We start from the raw sequence: 26835 nt of genomic DNA, 5'->3' as shown, positions 1-26835 counted from the left end.
AGAAAAGCACATTACAGTATTGACTGAATGCCCATGCAGGAAGCCAGTGTGCTCTAAGTGAGCTGTAAAAATCCCATCTTGGATTTTTACATAACATTCTTTATTTAGACATACTGTCTCCAAATGGGAGAGCAAAGTTGCTTCATGTAAACATTAAACCAAATCCACCTTCCTTCTGAATAAGACAATTGGATCCATCACTTAAAATTCATACTGCTTTTCCAAAATTTTTTTTCTAGGCAAGTCTCATTTGCAATCAAAAGCAGCCAACTAATAACAGGCTTAGATCCCATTCATTTCAAATTACTTTTGAAATTACAAATTACCTCACTTCTGAAAGACTGCTATACAACTCCACTAAGTAATGGCCAAAAAAGGAATGCCACAAGAATCATTTTTTAGATTTAGATTAGTATTTATAGAATTAAGCCTATATGTATGCCAGCTTTTTTCAGAACAACTTTCATACATCCTCACAGTACTATTTTCACACTATCCTAGTATTACTTCACTTTGTCATCATTTGTTTCAAATAGATATTCTTATGTATTTAGGAAGACTAGATGTTTTTATTTCAGAAAAAGCATATGGTTTAAGAAGCTTCTGTTCTTTTTAATTAGTAAACACAGATTGTTATACAAATTCACAAGGAAATCCTGTTACATTCACAGCTTTAACAGTAGCCTTGGAAATAGTGTTCCAGCCTTATCAAGAGCACTTTCAGTACTAGGACAAAAATTAACACATTCAACTTAATGAGACAAACCACCACCAGAAGAGCTGCTACATAACTATGCTATACAACCTCTAACCACTGGTGAAGCGATCACGAAAGAATTGACCTCTCCAGTTTTTTGTGCATCCACCTTGCATCTCACAACACATCACATTTAAGACTAAATCCTTTTTTTAAGCAGTCAGCACTAAACTGAGGATTGCTAAAAAAAATCATGCTGGATCAAGTATTCCACAGATGATTTTTAGTGCTGAGACTGGGGCATAGACCCTACAGAATTCAGTTTGCCTGGCAGCAACTTAATATTTCTCTCCAGCAGCATACCAACATCCACCCCACCAGGCTAATAAATGCCAAGAGCTTTCAACCAAGCCAACACTTTTCAGAATGAAGGAAATGTATAAGCATATCAAACATGCTAATTTGCTCACTGCGCAAACAAGACCAAGTTAACACTTCAATACATACTTGAGCTTTCTGTTTTTTCCAATGGATGAGCTATGCACAATATACTAAAGCTTTCTTCTTTTTCATTGTAAAAAGTTTCCTCAAAAAGAACAGGTACCGAGAGATGATAATTAAAACCAGTTCCTAAAATGATGAGGTTTCCTTGTATGAAGATCTCCTGAAACAAAATGAAAACCAGATCAAGTGTAAAACTCCGCCAGAAGAAAGTTACTCTTTGCCTTCTGCATTGCATAGTTACATTTCCAGGGAAAGAAGAGAATCTTCCAAGACAAGAAAGCCCCAGATTCAAAAGATTTCATATTCTCATGCTGTGTAGACACTGAAACAAAGACTTCTTCCGTCTACAATGGCTAGCTAAACTTTTCTTACACCTATTTTCTTTATAAGTCTACTACAGACTAGAGGAGGTTTCAGACAATCTCCAAGGTCTAAGTGATTATTTGCAGATTTTAGAGCACTTTTAGTAGAACGGAAATTGAAAAAACAACTTAGAATTGGGACTTAAGCCCGGCTTCAGAAAAAACACCCCACATCTTGTCTACATTTCTCACACTCATCTTGATCTTCTCAAGCAACTCCAGTGAGGATATCTGCAGTAGGAAGATCTAGATGATAGCCTGCAAACAGGTGCAAGATCTCAGACTGTACTGCAAAATTACAAGTGGAAAAAATGTGATCCTATGCAGTGTTAGCATTGGTCATCACGGCTTGCTGCTACATTAGTCAGTTTCTACTCTACTCACTGAACTGAATTAATACATCAGGCCTCCGATACAACTGGATACCATCATAGTTTTGTCTTAAGCCCTGGTGAACTTGCATCTGCATACAATATAGGCAGGCTACTATTTACCTGAAAGCTAGAGAGAGTTCTTAAGTGGTAAGTGCCCTTCTGACACAACAAAATTCCTAACCACCAGACACAGATAAATTGACAAACTTGCTTCGCCAAAGTAGTAAGCTGAAATCAGAGGCAGTGTTACCATCTGAACAGGACAACTATTCTTGTGTACATGCCAGAAATACAGCTTTTGCTAGAAAGCAGTATATCCCTGAGAACTTTGGCTTAGATGGGCAACATACTCCTTTTGCCAGGTAGCTCTAACTCCTAGCTACCTCTCCTGTAACCATGAGTTCACACTATCAGTCACCAACTGCAGGGAATCGTTTGTTGGAGTGTCCCCAAGCTACATTCAGATATCAAAACAGAAATACCTTTCCATTTAAGGTTTGAAAATTTTCTTCTAGTGGCTTCAGAACATAAGATTCAAACTGGCAGGTAGAAAGACTGTTGCTTGAAAGGCTTCCTTTGCATGGAACTAACACCTAAAAAAGTTAGATCATGCTTTAGAGAAATGCCATGTATCACCAGCTAAACACCAATAGCTTTTGCCCTTTAGAGGCAAGCAATTGAATCTGGCTTATAAACATTTACTAGCAAATGTATAGCAACTATAGGTGCTTCTGTTTAAAATAAATAAAAATGAAAGGCCATTGATAGACACAGTCCGGTGATGAACCTGGAAGTTTCATTCAGTGACTTATCTGAAAAAGGATGACAAATGTAACTAAAGCAAACAATCCTAGTAGGAGATGAAATCTTAAGTTACTTAGCACCAGTCATCTGAATGATTTAAAATTAGGCAGCTAATAAAGTGAAGTATATTTTCAAACTAAAATGAAAATCTATCAGAAAGAAAAAAAATCTAAGATAAACATCTTAGGTCTACTGCACACCAACAGACTGGCAGTTTGAGACAAATTCTTAATTAGAAAGCAACACATGAATACAACAAACACTATATACATGCTGAAAAGAAATACATCTCATTGTCAAGGAAGAGAAGCATGAAGCAAGTGGTTCTTTCAGTACTCAGAAGCTTTCAGAACTGGTGTTAGAATACAGACAGAACTGGTGAACAGATTTTAGCATTTCAGCTAAATGACATCATCTTAAGTAACACACAATTGAAAGAACCCTGTCCAATTTAAGGCTTAATTTTATAATCAGGTAACGATAACCTCCAAGTTTAATGGAGTCTTCACACAATTTTGGATGAAGACTAATTGCAGAATACCCAGATTACAAGTCTTAAGGACTGGAGTTTTTATTCCAGCTCAGTTTAATGGCTTTATTTTGCTATGTAAGATGCCGTCAGAAATAACCAATTATCTGCCCACCAGGGATTTCAAAAGGCCAATCCCATTTTAAGTTACAAGCAAGTGGGAGAATATGTAACTTTGGTTCATAGCAAAAGAAAATAAGCTTCCTGTAAAGTTTAGAAACAACACCAATTTTGACCTTTTACTACCATGCAATATCAAGGTCCATATTAGTAAATAACAAGCAACTTTAAAAGTTGTTCTGCTTCACTTCCAAGTTTTGTAGGCTTGCACTCATCTTTACATGCGTCACAGCAAGCATATGATTTAAATTCATATAGCTACTATTTAATAAGCAGCTTTTAATCTGCTTATGTATACTTACAATACCATGGAGTTCTGCAACTTTGCTGCATAGATCAGGACGCCGCTTCTGAATGGCCAAATAAAAGGGATTTTTCAAGATATCTTCATCATACATAGCCATATGGACTTCAGATATTCCAAGGAGATTTTCTAAAATATATATGGAGAATGGTTAACATATATGTGGTACTGTTAAAACATAATATTTGGGAATACCTAGGGGGCAGTTTGACTCCCCTTGTCTAAAAGGAAAAAGCAGTTTCAGGTCTTGATGTAAGGAGTCAATGGCATGCTTAACTAACAAGAAGGTAACTATAGTTACTCAAGTTATTCAGAAAGATTATTTTCCATGAATAGTGCCATCATGCAGCATGTACAGGACAACGAGGTGATCAGGACGAGTCAGCATGGGTTTATGAAAGGCAGGTCCTGCTTGACTAACCTGATCTCCTTCTATGACAAGGTGACCTGCTTAGTGGATGAGGGAAAGGCTGTGGATGTTGTCTACCTAGACTTTAGTAAAGCCTTTGACACCATTTCCCACATTCTCCTAGAGAAACTGGCTGCTCATGGCTTGGACAGGCATACTCTTCACTGGATAAAAAACCTGGCTGGATGGCCAGGCACAAAGAGCTGTGGTGAATGGAGTTAAATCCAGTTGGCAGACAGTCACAAGTGGTGTTCCCCAGGGCTCAGTATTGGGGCCAGTTCTGTTTAGTATCTTTATTAATAATTTGGATGAGGGGATCAAGTGCACCCTCAGTAAGTTTGCAGATGACACCAAGTTGGGCAGGAGTGTTGATCTGCTTGAGGGTAGGAAGGCTCTGCAGAGGGATCTGGACAGGCTGGATTGATGGGCCAAGGCTAATTGTATGAGGTTCAACAAGGTTAAGTGCCAGGTCCTGCACTTGGGTCACAACAACCCTATGCTACAGACTTGGGGAAGAGTGCCTGGAAAGCTGCCCAGCAGAAAAGGACCTGGGGGTGTTGGTCAACAGCCAGCTGAATATGAGCCAGCAGTGTGCCCAGGTGGCCAAGAAGGCCAACAGCATCCTGGCTTGTATCAGAAATAGTGTGGCCAGCAGGACTAGGGAAGTGATTGTCCCCCTGTACTCGGCACTGGCGAGGTCGCATCTCAAATACTGTGTTCAGTTTTGGGCCCCTCACTACAAGAAAGACATTTTGGTGCTGGAGTGTGTCCAAAGAAGGGCAATGAAGCTCGTGAAGGCTCTAGAGCACAAGTCTTATGAGGACCACCTGAGGGAACTGGGGTTGTTAGCCTGGAGAAAAGGAGGCTCAGAGGAGACCTTATTGCTCTCTACAACTACCTGAAAGGAGGTTGTAGCAAGGTGGGTGTCAGTCTCTTCTCTCAAGTAAGAAGTGATAGGACAAGAGGAAACAGCCTCAATTTGTGCCAGGGGAGGTTTAGATTGGATATTAGGAAAAATTTCTTCACTGAAAGGGTTGTCAAGCACTGGAACAGTATGCCCAGGGAAATGGTTGAGTCACCATCCCTGGAGGTATTTAAAAGACATGTAGATGTGGTGCTTAGGGACATGGTTGAGTGGTGGACTTGGCAGTGCTAATGGTTAATGGTTGGACTTGATGATCTTAAAGGTCTTTTCCAACCTAAACGATTCTAGGATTTCCAATTACATAGTTATCCTCACAATGTCTCCTTATGCATTGCAGGTGTTGGAGTCTAACAATGCATGATACGTTTGGACAAAATTTAGGAGAGGAGGAAAGAAGTTAAGATCTACATTATTACCACTGATATACAAGCTAACTTGCACTGTTAAGATCTAAAACAAGCCAAGAGACATGAATTAACAGCTTCTTTACAGCAGATTCTACTGCATCACAGGACATTGATGTTTTTGCAATATGCTCATGCAAGTCTTAAGACTCACCTGTGTAAGGATTACTGACTGATACACATCAATGAGACACCCAGATAGGGTAACAGGAACCCTTGCGTAAGGCAATCCTCAACTTTCCAGGGAAAGTTGTAGGAAATAGGTACACCAAGGAGATATGAACATCCATGTCAATTAAAAAGTCATTGTGAAATGCATCATTTGTGGTCATCTCTACTCCCATGGAAAAAGTCTCAATTATCTGAGGTCAGGCTGATGCATAACATTTGGCAAAACAGTGAGCAAAAAAGTGACTGGAGACAGAAAACCCAACCTGTAGGCATTGGAAAAAGCTATCACTAGGTGTGTCACAGGGAAAAGATGACCTCTAGAGGCACTAGACCCTCGACTGCTTGCTTCCTCGATTCTAATTCTCTATTAAAAAAAAAAACTGTGATACATCCTAGACACAAGGGCAGGAAAAACCCTAATAGGTCCCTTCTGGAATAACTTCAGAATTAATCTCAATTCTTCTGAATAAAATAAGAGGCTTATAAGTGCTTAACTAACTAGTCTGTTCTATGTCTTTTCCCCTCATCCAGCTTCCCTTAGGAATCAACAGAAGTTGCATGATTTCCTCATGCAATTTCAGCTATGTGTCCTAGGAAAGGGTGAGAACAGCAGCAGAACTTTGAGTAAGCCACCCTTACATAATCAGTACTCCCTTGTTTTCTTAAATGTAGAATTATACCTAGCACGTTATTTGTTCAATGTGAGCTTCTTAGGCTTGTTCTGTAGCACTTGTAGTATCTTACTACCTAATGCTGTAGTGGTACTAAAAAATGCCTTTCTCTGTAGATCATGGAAGAGACATGAAACCATTGTACGGCAGTTTAATAGCGCAGAAAAACATAGACCCAACTCCCACCAATTTTTAGACAGCCTCTGAGTTTCAGCTATTCTGTTAACTGATCTATAGTCTGTTAGCTGATCTACAGTCTGGTCCCCCCTTATAATTAGGCACAAGGAGAGCTCCCTTAGAGAGCTAAACACAAACATGACCAGCTAAAGCTGCAAGCAATTTCCACTATAAAGTTATCACCAGTTACTTACAGCTTGAACTACCTCAGCCTGAACCAGAAGTTTAGCAGTGGCAGATAACTGCCTCAAGCAGAGTTTTCCTGTGAAGTTCCAGATGAAGTGGTTCATCCACTTTCAAAACATAAAATAAAACTAAGAGCTTCTATGAAAGAATACTAATTCAGCAGTCCCAAAACAGTGTTCTTTGGAGCACAGATCTGAAGTTTGCTAACACAAAGGGGAAGAAAACGTCTGCTCATTGACAACTTCAAAAGACTAGCCAAGTTCAGTAATTACCAGACTTCAAACCGAAAAAAAGTACAGCTTCACACAAGATCTGTCCTACCACAGTGCCTGGGTAAACAGGATGATCACCAGTAATTCCACAGCTGATGATCACTATAAACATTTCCTGGCAGGCAGCTGCAATCCAAGTTCAAGCTGTGAGCTTCCTCAGCCAGTGGTGGGGGAAGGAGACAAGGCAACACAAACCCAGCGGCAGGTCTGCTGCAGGAACAGATAGCTCATCACTGATCCATAGAACATCAGGGCTAAGACAGACCTTAATAAGCAGGACTAGTTAGCTACAAAAAACCTGCCTGCTGAACAGCTGGCTAGGCCACAATTCCAAGTAAGATCTTAAATGACTGCAGCTTACAGTCCAAACATGAATCAGTGACAGTTTATTATATAAAAGTCAAGCACCAAGCAGGGCTGTATGTACACACATGTGCAGCCTGCAAAATACTCTGCCACAGCAAGACTTACTTGGGAGTCCTACATCCTTTTTTGGCTGCTGCACTTCAGAGGAGATGAACTGACTGGAGGAGAACCTGAAGTAAGAAAGGTGAGAAAGCCCTGGAAGCAGGATCCAAAACACGAAATGCAGTGATGTTGTTTACGCTGAAGAAACTGCATGAAACAGGTAAGAATTTTTTCCCCCAGATGGATCAAGCTCTCAGTGAAGGGCATTTTTTCCACATCTGTAGGAGAAATAAGCCTTAGCTGAAGAAAACAGACTCTGATTACAGATCAGGAACACCTTTCAAAAGAGAAGATAACACATGTTTTAGATTGCTTGGCAAAGCTATCAAGTCTCTCAAGTTGTAAATCTTTAAGAACCTGTTAGACAAACCTCTGCTAGAGGTGATAATGGACACAGTGAAGCTAGGAGGCTAGATTATGTGGTCTCTCAAGGCACTTTCCAAATCAAGCTTTTATTAATGTAGTTGGCCCACTGAGGCATCTTCGTCTGCCTTTTTATTTGGTGAATTTATGTTCAGTATCTGGTCAAATGGTAGATAAGACTGCTATGACCCTCCCCAAAACAGTGATGGAGAAGGTATTAGTATACCATGTACTATGTCGGGGAAAAGAGCACATTGATACAGAAGGCAACCAAGCATGAGACTGCAGAGACAGAACTGCAGTGCACAAGTGTTTCCAATTGCTATAGCTATATTGCCACTTTTTCACCTTAATGAATTGTTAAGTCCAAAGACTTCTTCCCATAATAGGAAGGGGGGAGAGAAGAACACATTCCACAAGTCATCCTCATCTTGACACCTGTATCTCACCATCAAGAAACCCCAGCTGATAAGCTCTGTCTAGAAAGGAATTAAAAACATCATTTCATTCCCTGGCAAAACAAGTGGAAGAAATTTATGGAAGGAGGGGAGGTCCCACAGAAAACCTGAGCTTATGAAGCTTGCTGTCTATATGATCGATGTAGCTCTGAAATCATTGCCTCCACCTGAAAAAAACACAAGCAACTAGAGTACTTTAAGAATCACTTCAGTTGACAGATCATCACAGGAAGAGCTTGAAATTATAATCTTCAGTTCCTGATTGATGAATTACCACAAATATCTAGTTTTAAAACACTTAGTGGCAGCCATGTAGATTCTTTTACTACAGAACTACTGACAGGGTTGAATCACACTTGAGAGCTCCAGCAAGAAGTGAAAAGAAACCGCATTCAAACATTGAATTCTGGCATTTTAGCTACTGTAATGCAACTAAGATGCCATCAACATGCTGTACCCCATTAAGGAAGCTAAAACTTCTACTTCACATGGGAATTTGTCACCCACCTTGAGCAGAAGCAGATTGTGAACTCTGAACTGCTCACCACATGCATGTTCCTACACAGCAGGAAATCACCACCACTAGCCAAATTAGTACTGTTTTGAGAATCACAAGTCTGAATTTCCTTCCCTTTTCTCTCTCCCTTACCCCTGCATCTGCTCAGTGCTACATTAGTGGATAGCTATCATATCTGATTAAAATGTGGGTATGAAAAAGAAAGGGTGGTATACTTACTAACTGAAACAGTTAAGTTACTATATTCCCTTGGACCTCCTTTACCTATCCACAGCATTCTTCAGAGAGACAGAAGTGTGGATGTATAAACCATCTACAATTTAAGTAATTACAGAAAAACAAAGGACTTTATACTAAACTTAAATAGATTAAGTCTACAGAATCAAGAGAGTACATTAAAGCTTCCCCAAATTTTGGCTCAGGCATTTTTGAGATTAAGTCAATTTCTTTCCACCCCAAAAGTTAAATGCATCTGAAAATACTGGCTAATGCATTGCTTAATTCTAGGAACGTATTAGAATACTCCGTTGAGAGTTTGTTGGCAGAACACAACATCCAACTTCAACCTAATTTAACTTGGGGGGGGGGGGGGAAGGGGGCAGGGGGGAGAAGGGAAGTGGACACCAGGGGGGGTACAGACTTGTTCTTCTACTTGCACCTTGGACAGCTTTAAATTTACTAGCACTAAGAAAGCAGTAAATGTACAAAGCCTTATATACATCACCTGAACTGTTTAATGCTTAACAGAAAGCCCACTAAAAAAATTGTCATAAGCCGTATTCACTATGAAGTTTATTAAATTCTATCACGCAGAGCTGTAAAGCAATACACAAGTACTAATGTTATATAAAAGGTTTAAATGGAATCACTTAAGTGTGTGGCTTCATGCCTGTAAACACAGAAATAGCTCAAATTGCTGGAAGAACAGAAGCTAGCTGATCAGATAATGTAATAAGCATTATGTTACTGTTTTAAAAAAACATAATCATAACCTCAAAACAGCCAAATCCTTTCTAGATTAAGAGCAGAGTGATAATTCTAATGATACAATTAATGGTAAAAGGGATAGCTAAAGTGAAAAACATACCATGGAATCTAAGCACATCACTGCTTTCTGCAAAACACTGGAAATGAAGTCTTATGACCTTTGGTACTGAAAACAATGAGTAGGATTTAACGATGACAGTTTATTTTGTCATTGATGGTGCTTTCCTTTAGAGATGGTCAAGTGAGGTACCTTTTACAGACCTATCAGGTTTCAGTTCCTTTTAAGAAGCATTTTTAAATTTAGACAAACAGCCATTAAAGTAGATGTCATTGTATTTGCACTGTTACTTGGCAGTTACATCATGTCCACATTCAAGTTATACAACTATGTACTCATTTCTTAGGCACATCATCTTCTGAATGTTCTGCTATACCACTATTAAAGACCTAACAAAACATACTGCAGAGAAAATGCCTTTCGTAACAGAATTAGGGATTCTGTATACAAACACTTCATATTCAATGTTGAACAGTATACGATTCTGTGTTTTCATTAAGGCATTTTAATAATACTTTGGCAGAACAAAGACAGTAAAACAGCTACCAAAGTTGGTAAAAATTATTAGCCTAGTTCAGTAATCTGAAATCTCTCCAGGAGAGCAAGTTAGGATATTATACTGGGATGCTAACATCAAGTATAGCAGTGTCCTCTCCACAAAAGTCCAGCTACAAAGGAGCAGAACATCATGTTCTCCAAAATCTTCAACACCAGATCCATTAGCATGTCATGTTCAAAAAGCATAAATTCACTGAATTTTACTTGCATAGCAATACTGTGAAGTTTCACTCCTCCTTAGTTTCACATGATTACATCAATTTCATCTTAGCTTGCAGACTCTACAACAGTAACAACTAAGGCTTAGTAAACCAGTAACTAGAATACCACTTGCTGAAATGCTCAAAATAATGAGTAAATCAGAACAAGCAACAACTTGTTACTCAACTAAAAGATGTTTAGCTCAGAATAACACACAGACATTTCTGATAAAGTTTGTATGTGTATTTACCACACTAGCAAAATGCAGAGCTCCGCAGAAAAAATAAGAGGAAGCAATTATTCCCTAGTTCTAAATTACTTAAATTTCTTTTTTCCTAACAGAGTGCTTTTTTCCCTCCCTCTTTAAGAGCACCACTTGTTAGCAAGAACAGCCAAAGCTAAGCATATCTTAAAGTACTTTGCAAGCAAACAGGAATCTAACAGTGGAATTAACTAGTCTAAGTCCAAATAAAAATCTAGTTACCACTTCAGCCACTCTTTTGTCTGCACTACTACTCCTCATTTACCCCACTTCTGGGCAAAGGTTACAATCTGGACTTGAGCCCTCAAATCAGCATTCACCCCAATAAAACAAAAGATCCTTTCTCTGTTAGAGCACACAAGAAACCTTACTCCCTCCCCTAAGGGATAACACTGAGCATCTTATGAAAAACAGCTGAGACATGTTCCAGTGCACCCTGCTCACCATGAGGGAGCAACAGAGGAAACAATCTATTCCTACCCCTTTTAGATTCAGCTTGTATTGATTGCTGTGAAACTGAAGTATGTCAGAATAACACCTCTGAATTATCAGGTTAGAGTGATGAATTTGCATCAGCCAGCTCAAGGCTTCTTAGCAACCAGGGAAAAACTAAGTTTTACGATCCCAGAACATAAGTCTGACAGCAATGGAACAGTGTTGGGAAAGGATGGGTCAGCAGCATTCCAGGAAGATGGTCATTTATCTCAGCATCCCCCCTTCAGGCACACATTTCTTCCAGTGAAGGGTTAAGAGCTGGCACAGGATCTCATGATTTTGGTTTTGTCTCTGCCCAACACCCCCCAAGCCCTTTTTAGGCCTAACAGCTCTGGCTCTCCTACCACCGCTCCCACCCTTCTCAGCCAGGCCTCCCCCAGAGACCCTACAGCACCTGCCTGCAACAGGGGAGCACTGCGCAGGTCGGTTTGTGTCAGTTCCTCATGCTGCTTTTCATTATGAACCCCACCTTGTAAACTCCAAAACTGAGCTCATTCTTGAAAAGTAGGAAGAAGGTTCACCCTTCGTATTTTAACAGTGTATTTGCACTGTAGTTTGATGTGGACACATTCTTACTTGTCTCAGACTTGAGGGCAAAGAACATACTGGCTTGACTCTCCACAGTCACCTATTTATTTCCTCCAGAGAAAGCACATTTTAATATGAGTGGCTCATCCTTCAACAAGCAAGCTTCCCACTTTTATCCAGTCACTTCCACTGATTTGAGATAATCTTACTTGTCTTAGCCAAGTATTAGGAACAAACTGCATTCTCCTCTTCACAGCAGAATAGAGACTAGATTCCCAATTCTTGCAGGTTTAGAAATCCACCAGAGTAGCTGCAAAGAATTTTAATTCTTTGGCTTACCACTATTAAAGCTGCATTAAATTCTCAGATGGGGAACTGTGAGCTATTCACAAGCAAGCCCTTAGAGTGCAGAGAGTGCTGGTCAGTGAACCACATAAACAATTACAAGGAACATTTACAGGAGTAACATTAACAGAAAGTACAAAGTTCCCAAAACAGCTTCTCAAACAAGGATGCTTCCTCCAAGTATTAGTGAGCTGTATGTAAGGTGACCTCCTCAGGTTTGCAGAGGTGTCAGCACAGGTACTTCTTTGGAGAAGGGAAGAAAACAAACTAAGGAGTTGAAATACAAGGATAAACACTGTTTTACTTAAGCCAATTATTTTGATTCTTTAGTTACTGAGGCAAGACAGTGGTATAATTCCCCAGCCTGTGTACTGAGGTTGCAGTGGGCCTGAACACTGTACTGCTGAGATGTGGGTCACAGAAGGTAACACTGTTTCTTCTCTACAGAGTTACAGACCACCACTGTTCACAGCAGACCACGTAAGGTTGATATCAACTCCAAGACTAGCAGCAAGTCTGTAAAGAAACCAAGTATGCAGGGTCAGACTCAGCACAGGCCACTCACAGAAATACGAGGGAACTGAAGCCAGCAACCCTGTACCCCATTCACCTTAGTTCAGATTGTCCTTAAAGCAGACAACTGGACAGGAATTTAATCCGTTCTCTGTGCATCTCAATAGGAAAACCAAGTCCTTGCAGGGCAGCACTAAGCCTTACCTCATCACTGCAAGAAACTTAAACATCAGACAATTACTAGAATATCTAGTTATGAAAAACATTGTAGCATTACACTAGTTCCCTCCTTTAGGGAGCAGAGCAAGGGTAAGGAAGGCTGGGACACAATTCAGCAGGTAAGTTCTTCTAACTAGCAAAATAAGTTACCTCAACCACCACTGGTGTTTTGATGCTACATAATACACCATACACCAGCCTGAGGTCATTAAGAACTGCCTGACAGTAAACACCATGACACAGACATATCAGTCTAACATCCTTCCATGATATAAATTAAGATTCTTGCCATGGATCAAATCCTCAAGCCACTTTACCAGCAAAATGCTTAGCAGAAAGCAAGTCAGAGTAGTTATTGAAGGAAGCTGCATAGTGTTACCGGGGGAGGGAGGGGGTTGATGTCATGTTTCATTTTCACTGTATCTCATCCTTATTTTCCTTCTTCATCTCACAGTGGCTTCAAGCTTTCCCAGGCCAGAGCATTCTACAGACCAAATTCAGTATATGAGCTTACTCCAAAAGCAAGCCCATCAGGCAAGGCTTACCAACCATTTAAACAAAACAGATTTGTATTTACCTAAAATTCTACTTAAAAGTCTATTAAAATGAGGATATAGCATTTAACAAGTAGTGATGTTCAAGAAGCATCACAGAATACTTTGCAAACTTTTTTAAGAGTACTGGAATAGGAAGAATATGGTCATTAACATCTATTGCAAGAAAGCCTTTCCACAGAACCAGGAAATACATTTCTCCTACTACTCATTATGCTACTTCCTGATTCACTTCTGAGGATTTTTACACTCCATCCTAATAGTTTTCCCAGGACAATATTTCAGTTAGTCAGCATCTTGTTTGAAAGCTGTATCAAGATTTGGATTTTCAGAACATCATGCCTGTCTGAAACTACAACAGAATTTTAAGAGTTTCCACAATCTACCCAAATTGGATAATTGCATGCAGCTGGACTTAACTTAGAACTAATCTAAATAACAGCCTCTTTCTTCCTACATGACACACCTAAAGATTTATTTAGGCATTATCCGATACAGATTATAACTGCTGCTACCTTCAGGTTTAAGTAGTCACATGTTCCTGAAACAATACCCCGTCCCTCCCCTTTTCAGCTACTTTCAGAGAAGCAGTTTCAAGATTCTGATGTGCCACAATGAACAGTAACTTTAGTGATATGTGGCAGACCTTAAACACAGCTACTATACACACACAAATATGCATGATTTAGTTAGCAATAAGCTTCACACTTAAGTCACACAGGACTCCAAACCCAGAGCTAATGCCTTTTCCACCTGACAATGATTAAGCAATTATAAGATTTCACTTATAATCAGGTCAAAATCATCCTGTGTTTCTTTACTGCTACAAGGAAACAGGCATTATCAATTCCCTTCTTCTAGGTTACCAACACACAAATTGGTAGAGAGCTACTCAGTTTACTCTGTAGTAACTTGGCAATCTACGAAGTTAAAAAGTAGTTTCTTCCACAGGTGGCAACCTGCAGCAGAAGCTACATATGGCTTAGAATTAGGGCCAAAATTAAGGTAGAACAACAAAAAACAGTCAGTGGAGTCCAAGCTACCAAGATGCAGAAGAAGCAACATAGAAGACTTTTCAGGCTGGGCACAGCACCAGAAAGCGAGTCTGCCTGGATGCTGCTCCTCATAGCAAATTATCTTGCTCATAGCACACACTGCACTACAGGGGTGGCACGATAAGGGAAACGGTCATGCTCCTCCTTCTCGTGGACATATGTCTTCACATGTTTTTCAAGTTACTGTAGCATCAGAAAACCACTCAGTTACCCACAAACATTGAGGCATACATAGCAGCGTATGTTATGCAAGCAAGTTCTCCAGAACTCTACTTCGGCAGAGATGCATCATGTGCTAGAGACAACATAGTTTAGTTTACTGTGTAGCACTCAACATCATCAATTCTGTTCTTCTAGAAGGTTCAGACATACACACAAACACAGCCTAGTGTCCGTCACTAATCATTATATTGTACTTCAGCCCGTTCACAGAGGTAGTCTGTGAAGCACCATTTCTGCTAGTGAGGAACTAGTGTTTCCTGCACTTTCTGACATGTAATTGCTGGACCTGAGCTAACTGCAGACATTCTGGATTGCACAACAGCACTTCCCACTGGCCTTCTTAAACACTCCATGCAAAAGGTGAGGACAACACGAGTTCTTTCCCTCAGCACTGCCCTGGAGTGCCTGCAACACTGTGGGACACCCGCTGCACCGTGAACTCCGGTAGGAATCCGACAGCACCGACCTCACATCAACAGCCTACGTAGCTGGGGCTAAATGAAGTTCAACAACGCATTAAACACTTCCACCGCTTTACCGCGTCAAGGAGCGGGACGGAAGGCAGGTGCCAGCGAGACCGCGGGCACTGACAAGTGCCGTCAGTTCGTGCGGCCGGGAGGTGCCGCCAGGCCGGCGGCGCCGGGCGCCCGAATGGCACGGGAGCAAGCACGCCCTGACCCCCGCCGCCCCACGCGGGCTCGGCGGCTCCGCGCCGCAGCTCCAGCCCGGGAGCAGGCCGCGGCGGAGGCCGGCGGAGCCCCCGCCCGCCACCAGGCCGCGGCCGAGCCGCTCCCGGCGCGCGAGGGCGCGCGCGCCCGGCCCCCCTCCCTGTCACGGAGGGGCGGGAGGGCACCGCAGGGACCACCGCGGCGGCGGCTGCCCCGCGGGCCGGGCCGGGCGGCTCCCCAGAGCAGGTCCCGCAACCGCGCGCTCCCTTCGGCGCCGCGGGAAGCCGTCCTCCCGCCGAGAGGCGGGCCGGGGCGCCCGAGGCGGGAGCGCTACTTACAGCCACAACATCGCCTCCCTTCCTCCCCGGCCGCAGAGAGCCGCTGGCGGCCCACCTCCCCCAACCGCTCCGCGCCTCAGCCAAGCCCTACCGGGATCCAGGGCGGGCCCGGCGCGGCGGCGGCGCCGCACGAAGCCAATGGCTGGGCGCCGGCGGGGGAGCGAGCGAGGAGCCAGGCGGCCGCCGCGGGGTCGGAGGCTGCGGAGGCGGAGCCTGCGAGGGCTTATAGGGCCGGGCCGGGCCGCGCCCCGGAGGCCGCGGGCGCTCCCCGCGCCGCGCCATGTGACTCGGCGGGCGCCCAGCTGGGACGAGTTAAACGCGAGTGGCGGCGGCGGGGCAGCGGCAGCGCGGCGGCAGCCCGGGACAGCCAGCTTCCCGGCTTTCGTTCTCGAGAGCTTTAAGCTTCGCTTATTTTTTTTTCTTCTCCCTCCTCGGTGTTTGGCACTTTTCAAAAAGCGGCGCCCGATTGCCGGGAGCCCTGGCTGCCGTTTAGCGCGGTGCGGAATGAGCCGCCCCGGTTCTCCTGCACGGCGGCAGTAGCAGGCGGGGAGCGATGCTGCCTGCCCCCCGGGGCTCCCCGCAGCCCGCCCGGGCTCCTAGAGGCGTCGGCGCCGCCTGAGCAGCCGGCGGGGACGCGAGGCGGGTAAGAGGGTGCTGAACGCGTGCGTGACCCGAAGCTACCACTTGCCATGTGTGCCGGTAGCATCTGGCTTTGGCAGCTCCCTGGTCCCGGTACCGGCTAATCGGGGCGGAGCGGCAGCAGGGCAGACCGGCGGGGACGCAGCCCCGCGCCGCCGCCGGGATCATGGTGAAGGAGGAGTGCAAAGCGCTGCTGGACGCGCTCAGCAAGGTGACCGCCTGCTACCGGCACATGGTGCTGACCATCGGCGGCACCTCCGACTCCCAGAACCTGCGGGAGGAGCTCAAGAAAACCCGGCAGAAAGCCCAGGAGTTAGCGGTGGCCAACAGGAACAAGCTCACCACGGTCCTGAAGGACAAAACCGTGAGTAAGGAAGATAAAGCCGAGTTCGAGAGGCTATGGGTGATTTTCTCCACGTGCCTAGAGATCCTGGAGATCGACATGAGGAGAGCCCTGGAGCTGGGCCACGAGTTCCCGCTAAATGTCCCCAAAAAGCACCTGATCCAGACAGGCATGAGTGGGGGAACCTCTGGCGTGGCTGCCAGGGCGATGAGTGTCCAGAACATGAAATACGAGGCCGAGCACAATATAGACGTGGTAGATTTGAAAGACCTCGAGAACGAAATCAACCAGGTAGGAGAGATGATGTACGAGATGGAAATGAAGGTCAATGTCCCCCAGTGGACAGTAGAGGCTAAGCAAGACCCAGGGGCTGAACTAAAATCCACCATCAGTGTGGGCGCTTCTTCTATTGGCATGATCTCTGTGGAGGAAAATAAATCCTTCTGCGATATCAGCAAGGTTCTAGCTGGGATTATTTTCTCCGCTGTGCTCATTATCGCTATTGTCCTGGCAGTGTGTGTGGTAAAACTCTCTTAGGGTGGTGCAGGCTCTGACAAGACCGACCCCCTCCAGTCTGTGTTTAGAGTGTTTCACGTCTCACCTTTAATTTCAAAACGGGTCACTTGGATGAGCTGAGAATTTAAACCTAGCACTTGAAAAAACAAAGCAGAACTTTTGCCTCTCAATATCCTAAAATGCACAATTTGTTTCTTCTTGCTTTTTGAAGAAAAGAGATGCAAATCAGCCTGCAGAATAGGATGTCTTCATCTGCTGGACTTGTAACGGTTAACTATGAAGTATCAGGGTATTATCACTACTGGCTATAACAGGGATTTGTCTGCTATTAATAGATCACTATTCTCAGAAGCCTGTATTTTTTGTTCTTGAATAGGCTCTGGTGTTTGCTGCTGGTCACTGTTTACAGTATTTGAGACTAACACAAATTTGGAGGCTAACACAGGTGTTTTGTCCGACAAAGTGAATACAATATGGGGTTTTTTTCATCAAATACGCAAAATATTATTTCCGCGGAGGAAAAGGAGAAGGATGAAAACCCCAATAAAAGAATGTAAACAACCTCTATTTTAGATTAAGTTAATGGTTGAGGAGGGGGGAGGCGTGGAGGAGGATGGTGAAAACAGAACAAGCAATGTTTGATACCAAGTACTGTTTGTTGATTTAGACTGGATTGTACGGAACCCAGTTGCACGGGTTGGCAGAGCATATACGAATGACTAATGGCTTTCCAAATCCAGAGGGAAAAAAGGGGGAGTTGCATTTTCATAAAAATACTAGCAAGCCTTGTGGTTCTTATACACATTTACCACGATTTTCTCTTCCCCTGCAGAAAGGCTGATTCTTGCCACTGGTTCAAATTTTTCTTTCTGTAGAAGCAAACAGTTTGCACTTCACAATTAACTATGAAAAGAGGAGCAATTAATCCACCCACAGCAGAAGCAGTAATTTTTGAAAATAGATTTTGGCAAACAAAAATTATGTCAAGTTAAAGCAGACCTTTCTAATAATCCAAAGAGATCCCCTCTCATGTTGACAGGCAGGGATTGATGCCTGTACATGCACAGTCACATTTCTGCAAGCTCCTGAATTCTTTGCAGAAATCCAGACAAAGCTAAAAATGTGTCTCAGTTTCCTATCTCATTCATGTCTGATTAATCATTTGGGAAACAGGAGGCCAGTAGGATTGGTCCAATTTGATACACTGCAATTTTAGGAGGTAAATGCAAGAGCAGCATAAAACTTTCCAGTGCTTCCCTATAAAATTGTCAATGTTTAAAGGTAAAACTGGGGGACAGACACTAACTTTGCAGAGAAGCTCTATAATGTTTTGTAAAAGGACCTATGTATTATGGTATTTATTATGTAACTTACAGAAATGTCTTCTGTTACTGTGAACACACACTATTCATTCAAGAATGCTTGGTACATACTTTGTAGTGCCATAAGTGTATGAGGCACTCCACAGGCAAATATAAAGACCCTGTAATATCGGGATTTTAATAAGTTATTATTCTTCCACATTGATTATTATGGACACATTACCAAAAAGTAACAATCAATCAGACATGTTCTGTGAAGTTACAATAGTCTTCATGCTTGTTAAATAAAATGTTGACAATACTCATAAACAGCTAATATTCTTGAGTTCAGAACTAAACATACTTTGAAAAACTGCAGCAAACAGTTTTTCTTTAAAATGTAAGAGAACTGGATTTGGGGAGAAAAAGCGCGTGACAAATTTGAATCTGGTCACTTGTAGGTGAGAAAAAAATAATGTAGCTGAGGAAAAATAGTAGGTGTAGGCCTGAATTAAAGGCTATAGATTATCATTACATTGAAGGATAATGTGAGTTCTGCACATTGATCCAGTCTAGTTCCATTCTCGTGGGAATTCACAGTTTTATAAGATGACTCCACATTCCTTTCTATTGTATTTCACTCATTCCATAGGATGTGTTTTATACGTAGTTAATCTACGTTCATAGACATCCCCGGGAGCATTCTAACAAAGTCAAGCCTGTATTTATTGGTGCTACTGTTTCAGTCTGTCTAGACAAGGTGTAATTGCTGTGTGTTGATTTAAAGGAGACGATCTCCTTCACAATCATATTGCGTAAACATATTTATGGAAAATAGAGCAAAAGCTGCAGGAGAATGTACATATTTGGATTGCCACCACTAGTCGCTAAGGATTTGTGGGTATTTTCACTCTTTGCACTCTCCTTTTACTTAGTTCACAGGAAGGTGGATAAGAAGTTGGACTCTATTCTGTGCTTCTTGAAAACTCCATGTTCCTTTTGAAATCAGATCGGTTAACCATGTTCTGAAAACCCATGTAATGCAAGTCTGGTTTCTGGTGGATAAGTGAATGGTCACACCTACAGCATTCATTATCTTGTATCTTGGTATCCTGAAGTGGGTACTGTTTATCCAGTTGTGCAGAAGAATTTTTAAGACTAGGTAATCTCATTTTCAAAAGCAAGCCTCAGTGAGTTGGTAAATTACAAATTTTCCACTCGTTGCATTTTTTGGAATTTGGATTTTTGGGTACAGGACTCAAAGAATTCATACAAGTAGCCTATGATTATATAAGTCTTGCTTCATTATGAATATGCACACAATTAGTATTTAAAGGACTGGACCTTGGAAAAAGAATGTATTTAAAATTTTAAGACAAAGCTGGCTGCAGATTTATTCATCATTATTTTGTTCCTAAAAATCTCTATCATCTTATATTTAGACTATCTGAAATTAAAAGATTAAGTAGAATTCTAACAGAGGATTGGCACCACCTAAATGGATAATGTTCCTGCCATTAATCTCCTACACTTGATACAAGTGTATGCTCAATGTGACAGAGTTCAGGCACAACCGTGCACAAAATCAAAACAAGATGAAACCACCATTGCCCAAAAGTACTGATGCTTCTTTTAAATTAAGAAATAAAGAGATGTTGTAGATTTGCGGTCTTCATCTTTTTTCCCCAGCGGAATGCAACTGGAAGGAGACTGGAAATGCTATTTTTCTAAGTGAAAAATGGGAAGTCAAACTTCAGATTACTCTGTATTTAAATAGCATGATGAAAATGCAAATACTCTCATGCTGGTCAGTGAATGCGAATGTTACTGTGTTTTCAGTACAAAAGAAGATGGTCACTGCTTAATTTCAGTGTTCTACTTCAGTTCTTTTGTCTTTATTCACAGGATACACATTAAATTTGCTGTATACTAAAATCTTATTCCTGACTTGAATTAAACTGTTTTTGCCTGTGCATGGGTGGTATTTTCTACACTTTGAATAATTCAAACTTGTTACTGTCATTATTTATTTAACTTAAAATAAAGTACATTCTTATAACGTACTGGTTGGCTTGCAGCAGTAATTAAAACCAAACAAAAACTGGAATATTAATACAGCTTGTGAGTAAGCTCTTCTAAACAAAAAGTTCTATTTCAACCACAGGAATAAAAGTAACATGCTAAGCCCTCTCATTACAGTTTTCTTCACATAAATGCACGCTTCTCAAGCTCCCAAAGCTGAATATAGTGATATGTTTTAATTTATACTGCAAGGGAATCAGTAGTCTGAAATGTCAAGAAATCTCTGCCTTAGGAAACAGCTACAATAACATTAGGATAACAGGGATGACATTGCCTTCAGCACTGCTTGTTCAGCGTTGTTGAGTAAAGTACGGAACCATTGGCTTGGGCAATTGAAAACTAGAGAACATATTAGACTAGACTAACGTATTAGATCCTCACTGTGTTAGGATCCAAACTCTGCCCTTTTCAGCCAGCAAAGCTTGCATTTACTTTAGCAACAGATATACACAACCTAAGGAGTGTGCAATTTGGTCCTGTGGTATTGATAGCAACAATGATCAACAGTTGTATCAAACTATCAGAACTGAGTCTGTTAAATGCAGCAACTTGTAATTTTATTCCAGGACTTCCAGTCTATCACCATAAAACCCCTCTACACTGTTTTTTAGTTTACTAACAAAAGGAACACAGAACCATAATTAAAGTGATTCTCCTTATGTTGCAAAAAATGTAACATCGAACTTCAGCATTATGAAGATGAAATAAAATGAATTTCAAAATTCTTCATGTAAATATGAAAATATTTTTTACATGAATGCAATTATTTAAAAATGGACTAAACGACTGATGTCATTAGCTTTTGGATTAAAAATTAAACGTGCTTATTGTTTGTAGTCTGAAAGGATTGGTTATGGGCTTTCTTTTCCTTCTCTTATAAGGTTTGTGTTGTTTATGTACATTTTCCAGAAATACCTTCTATTTAAGTGCTAATGCAACTCCTAGTCAACATATTTACCCTTCACAGATTTTCATTATGTAAAAAGTCATTCAGTAAGACCAGTGGATTACAGATCTCTAAGTGCTTTCTCTCAATACGATTATGTAAGTAAGTCTTTTAATGCAGGAAGAGATCTGGACAAAATAGTAGTCTACACGTGAGCAGCATTTGGTATGGTAAGCGTACAAGAAAAGTGAGATTAGAAGAGAATGTCTCATAAAATTATCTGCATGTGTTGAGGGAAGGACAAGAAAAGGAAGGAGATGGATGTAGTAAATATGTCTTCATCTCATGTTAGCAAAGTATGCTTTTTGTTAAATATGATATAACAACATCACAACGTTAAACTATAGCTTCTCCATAAGAAGGTAGTATCTTATATCCAGTGGAATAAAGAATGTAAAATATCCCTGAGTGGAACTGACTACCCATTCTGTGATTAACTCGATACACAGTAAGAGAAAAAATATTTTGATTTGCTACATGTCAATATCAGTTTTACAAAAGACAACCCTTTTTTCTCTCTGTTTCACACTACAAGGGACTTTCTATTGGAAGCAGGTAGTTCCAGAAGGCTGGATTCTGTCATCCATCCTGACAGCTTGCTGCTGCAGTACTGTGATGCAGTTGGAAATGTAGCTTAATCAGCTACCACTGATTAAACCTGTGGAAAGGTGAAAAGTCACATGGCATTTAACCACCATGAAGGCTCTTCTGCATCTTCTCATACAGCCAAGCACAAGCATTTCATGCTGGAACCGATGTGACTAGAAGCCATGTAGGCAAACACAAAATTACAGCATCTCTGAAAATCTGTCATCCGCAGAGGCTAGTTAGCAAAAGCAATTATGTTTATTGCTCAGTTCCAGTCATTTTGTCAGAATATCTACTGTGGTTTTCCTAAGTGTCAGAAATTGACTTCTTGAGCCTCCACAGGGTCAGATGGGCTGTTTTGTTTTGTTTGATTGAACTGTATGTTTTCTTTTATTTACAATGTATTGCATGACATGATTTATTATATACTTACTAATAACATCTCCACCAAATTAAACAAACTAACAAATCCTCTAAAACCTAGTTCTAATTCAAGTGCACAGAAATGGAAGTCACAATCATAGTATAAATGTGTGGTCTGTTATTTTGGTCAGTTTTCCACTATGCATTAAAATAATCACTGAAGTCTATGATCAGTCAAGACTGTCTCTTGCACAGAAATGTTCAAAGAACATATACAGTTGAACTCTGTGATGTGTCACAGCATTAAGGAATTACATAGCCTAAAATATGACTTCAAAAATCATGGGGTTTTTGTAAGAATAGTAAATGTCAGGTCATACAGCCATGTATAATTGTCTTGAGGAAAAAAAAAATTAAAAATTCAAATGCAATTCCTTTGTATGATGTGGAAGAATCTATATATAAATAGCATAAACCTTGGGGGGAAAAACAAGTGAGAAAGGTGGAAGTGAGAAAAGATGACAAAAGAAAATATTTAACTATTTATGCCATATAAAATGACTGAGGAGTACCAGACACACCAAACATGATACTCCCTTAGCAACTTAATCTAATATGCTAATTGCATGTGTAACTTTATATATAAATACACATTTGAGTTCTGGGTCCTAGAGGGAGTGGTCTGAATCATTACTCTCATAAGCCACCACTACTCAGTTTAGTGAGAAATTACATGTGTGAAGACTATTCATGTAATTAAAAGCTGCAGAATTAGAATCATAGTTTCAGTTTGCATAAGACGTAATCCATTATGCATCTGTTGGAAATAGAACATTTCCAGTTGTTAATACTATCTGTAACCTAGTTTTCTGATCTGCTTTGATTTGTTGGAATATTGTTTTGTATGAAGGTGGCTATATTTTTTATTTTTCTTTTTAGTCAATCTATATAATGGTGCTATAATCATAAACCTGCATTTCCTAGATTTGACATTTATTCACATTTTGGACACAATACTTGGAAAACTACACAGTGAATAATCTATTTACTTTTTATATTATTCGTTAAGTCTGCCTATTTGTTGATATTATATGAGCTAAACAATCTAAAAGCTTTAGAACGTCATTTTGAAATAAGCCAGTTTAAGAAGTAGTAGACATGCTCAGTGAAATCTCTTCATTTTTTGATACTTGAGGTTGTAACAATTTGTTCGATATAGTAGACACTATATCTGCATGGGGACAAAGCTTTTACCAGATGCATATAAATTAAACCAAGAACTGACTTAGTATAATCATCTCCAACTCACAGGATAGCATGTAAGCCAAATTAAATTGTGAAATAATGATGGACCTTGTTTTTAATCTGAAATTAATTATTACAGTGATGTGATTTGCACTGATCTGTATATGCAAAATAATTTATGCAATGAGGCAACAAAAAGGAATTAAGTCATTCTATTGCTAAGTGTTCTAATCACACACAAAAAAACCTAGAAAGCTAATTTTACAATCATTTCTATATATCTAGTGACCTGAATCTTTTTTCTTTAAACAAACTAATGTTTTCTTTTTCTCATAAGCAGTAACTGAAGTGGAGAGAAAAATGTTGAAGTAACCTCCACATTGCTGAAATATGATCCCGCAAAGAATTATTATTAGTGCAATAATCTTATGGTGTTTCATTTGACGTAACTTTTGCATCACTTCAGAAGGCTTTCTTTTTCAATACAGCACAATCTGGTTTTGAAAACAACCTGGAATACAAAAGTATTTGGGGTCCATTAGGTTAACAATTGTACGTTCTGGCATACAAGAAGCATGAAAGGCAGTCAAATTCTTAATTTTTTAGCTAAAAACCTTTCTTTTCATCATTTAATCTGGAGGGGACCTCTGACTCTCCAGCCTTCTCTTTTACATCTTACTGAGTGTCACACATATCTCTAGCTAATTCTTGCTATGGGGAGACTTTTCTCCAAACTAAAGTCTCCTGTATTCCCAGCCTACATACTGGCCCTTGAAGCATAATGCCAGAGCCCAGCTGAATGTACAGTGCCCTTGTGCTGGAACACTTACACTACAGTAATGGAATAAACTAGTATGCTTGTCTTGGGATTGGCAATCCTGAGTAAAAGATTTTCTCAGATTTTCCATTCTTTCTAAAATCACTCAATCACTCATAATGCTATATAAATTTTAAGTACAAGTCAGATGAGCTCTGCGTTTTAGCAGAACATATTGAAGAAAGAAGTCATCTAAGTTGGAGATGAAGAAATTAAACATTTTTTATAGATAACCTTACATCTAGTTCGGCTTTAAGACACTGTCTATACTTATTTGAGCTATCTCCAGCAAGTTAGCTATAGCTTTGAGAGAGCAGATACATGCACACTCACAGCGCTTAGCTTTTCCTTTCTGAGCAGGAAACTGGAAGGGGGTAAAACATCCCTTTGCACCCTTGATCTTTGCTCACAGAGTTTCTGAGTGTCAGAAACACTCAAGTTTCTGAGTGTTCATCCTTAGAACCTCCTGCCACCTCCAGTCCTGATAACTGGGCCAATTAAAGACTCATGCTCCCGGAATTTTACATGAGATTACTTCAGCTTTGTCATGAACGGATATTGAACTACTCTTTGTAAGACAATACTGAAAAGAAGGTACAAAATTGCCATCAATAGGGTGAATATGCTGATCCTTGGGTAAAGAATATCATCCTTCTTAGGGGGAAGAGGTGCCTTACCCCAGGACTGTGTGGAAAAATGCAGCAACTGCAGTACACAATAATGTTTGCCTTGGCTGTCTTTGGTCCCAAAGGACTGCTTCAGATGCTGAGAAGAGTCATGAACAATACTATAACCACACAACTATTTGTCCACCAACAGTCCTGGTATTCTGTATGTATTTGAGGTTGCAAACAGCAGCGTATATGCCAGCCACACATTCAATTTCCACTCCCCATGCAAGAATGCCTATGGAATTAGATCTGCTAAATTTAATACCAGTGAAACCACAGGAATTGTTTTCCAGGATATTCCTGCTTTACATACTAGCACTTGTGAGACTTTAGACTGTGCTAGGTAAAAAAAATACAAAATCATTCCGTTTAGAAACTTAAGATAACAATATAATCTGCACTATTCTCTACTGTCAGATTTTTCTAAAGATGTTCTGAAATAATGTTCCAGGGATATCAGACATTGCATTTTTGCCATAGTAAGACAGTTTTGTATATGTGCTGGTATTACAACTGATTTGAAAATGACACTGTTCATTATTGGTACACGAGTACCTTCTACTTAAAACACCTTTATGCTGAAATGACCTGACATAACAGACCCTAAATCTTTTTGATCAGCCATCAAGCTCACTGGACATTAAATCTTGAAAAACCTCAGTAGTTCATTAATATTTCACCAGTAAAGCAGCTTTTAGGCAAAGCACATTCCTAGCAAGATGTATACTTAACACAGTAAAAAGTAGCTATACTAAGAGTGCAAAAGGCAAACAAATATGAGGTGAACATCACGATTTTAGGTTCAAAATGCCTTCTACTAGGAAACAGGCACAGTAGTGGACCTTAGGCTTCCACTGCCTAAGATAGTAATCACTGATGAGCAGTAATGATTAAATTAGTATGAAAAAGGAGGCTAGAGTTACAAGATGTCCTGGTTTTGCTTGTATATTTGGCCATGAGGGAGGAAAGGAGAGGGATGGCAGACTTGTATATTGTCTGGCTATACTGCAGCTGGTGTTCTGCCCATTTTAGTACAATCAGCTGGCTGGCTGACCTATTCTCTGCCGACCACAACCTAGTGTCAGGATGAACTTACGGCCCAGCTGTGTCTGTGCAGACCTTGACTGAATTTTTGGTTTTGTCAATTGACATATTCCGGCATCCCACTGGTTTAATTGCCTCTAAACATCATTTCAGTTACAGTGAGCCACATCTCACAGCCATTAAGTACATGCCTAAATAGAAAATAAAATGGATAAGTTGTGAGAGGCATGTGCAGGTATGTGGGTATTTGCTAAATGGAATCTAGCAAGAGAAGGATTATGAATAGGAGGATTCTCCATGTTACATGCAAATAACATTCTTACAAAATTTTTCAACCTGTGTCATCATCTGTCTTCTGCTTAAACAACTCCTTACAAATTCAAAAAAATAATCTATGATTAAATTGAGGAATCAAAATCAAACGTTAAATTAACAAAACAAAATAAAATAAAATGTTTCCTAAAGTGAAATGTCTGTTCAAAGGACTTTTTCACAGTTTTGCTATCTTGCCTGAATGTATCTTTTTTTTAGCTAACAAGGTACCTGAAGCCTCAAAACAGAA

At 40.6% G+C, this 26835-nt stretch overlaps 2 protein-coding genes across 3 annotated transcripts in view; one reads left to right on the top strand and one right to left on the bottom strand.

Moving 5' to 3' along the window:
- ANKRD27 (ankyrin repeat domain 27) overlaps positions 1 to 15875 on the bottom strand; it is a 48974-nt gene extending 33099 nt beyond the window's left edge. Inside the window, exons 1-4 of one of the 2 annotated variants that reach the window (XM_050903905.1) lie at positions 15810 to 15875; positions 3693 to 3823; positions 2420 to 2530; positions 1205 to 1361 (exon numbers count right to left, since the gene is read on the bottom strand). In XM_050903905.1, the coding sequence (XP_050759862.1) occupies positions 1205 to 1361; positions 2420 to 2530; positions 3693 to 3794 (370 nt within the window). In that variant the 5' untranslated portion in view covers positions 3795 to 3823; positions 15810 to 15875. Of the gene's footprint in view, positions 1 to 1204; positions 1362 to 2419; positions 2531 to 3692; positions 3824 to 7380; positions 7530 to 15809 lie in introns of those variants that run through there. The other variant, XM_050903906.1, reaches the window with a different exon arrangement.
- A 648-nt stretch (positions 15876 to 16523) lies between these two features.
- Positions 16524 to 17775, top strand: RGS9BP (regulator of G protein signaling 9 binding protein). The gene has a single exon (XM_050904177.1). It carries the CDS (start codon positions 16524 to 16526, stop codon positions 17235 to 17237), a length of 714 nt encoding a protein of 237 aa, XP_050760134.1. The 3' UTR covers positions 17238 to 17775.
- The last annotated feature ends 9060 nt before the right edge of the window (positions 17776 to 26835 follow it).

This window comes from Gymnogyps californianus, chromosome 12 (genome assembly GCF_018139145.2).
Source record: "Gymnogyps californianus isolate 813 chromosome 12, ASM1813914v2, whole genome shotgun sequence".
NCBI lineage: Eukaryota > Metazoa > Chordata > Aves > Accipitriformes > Cathartidae > Gymnogyps > Gymnogyps californianus.
Note: the sequence above shows the minus strand (reverse complement) of the source record. Positions and strands in the feature narration are given on the sequence as shown.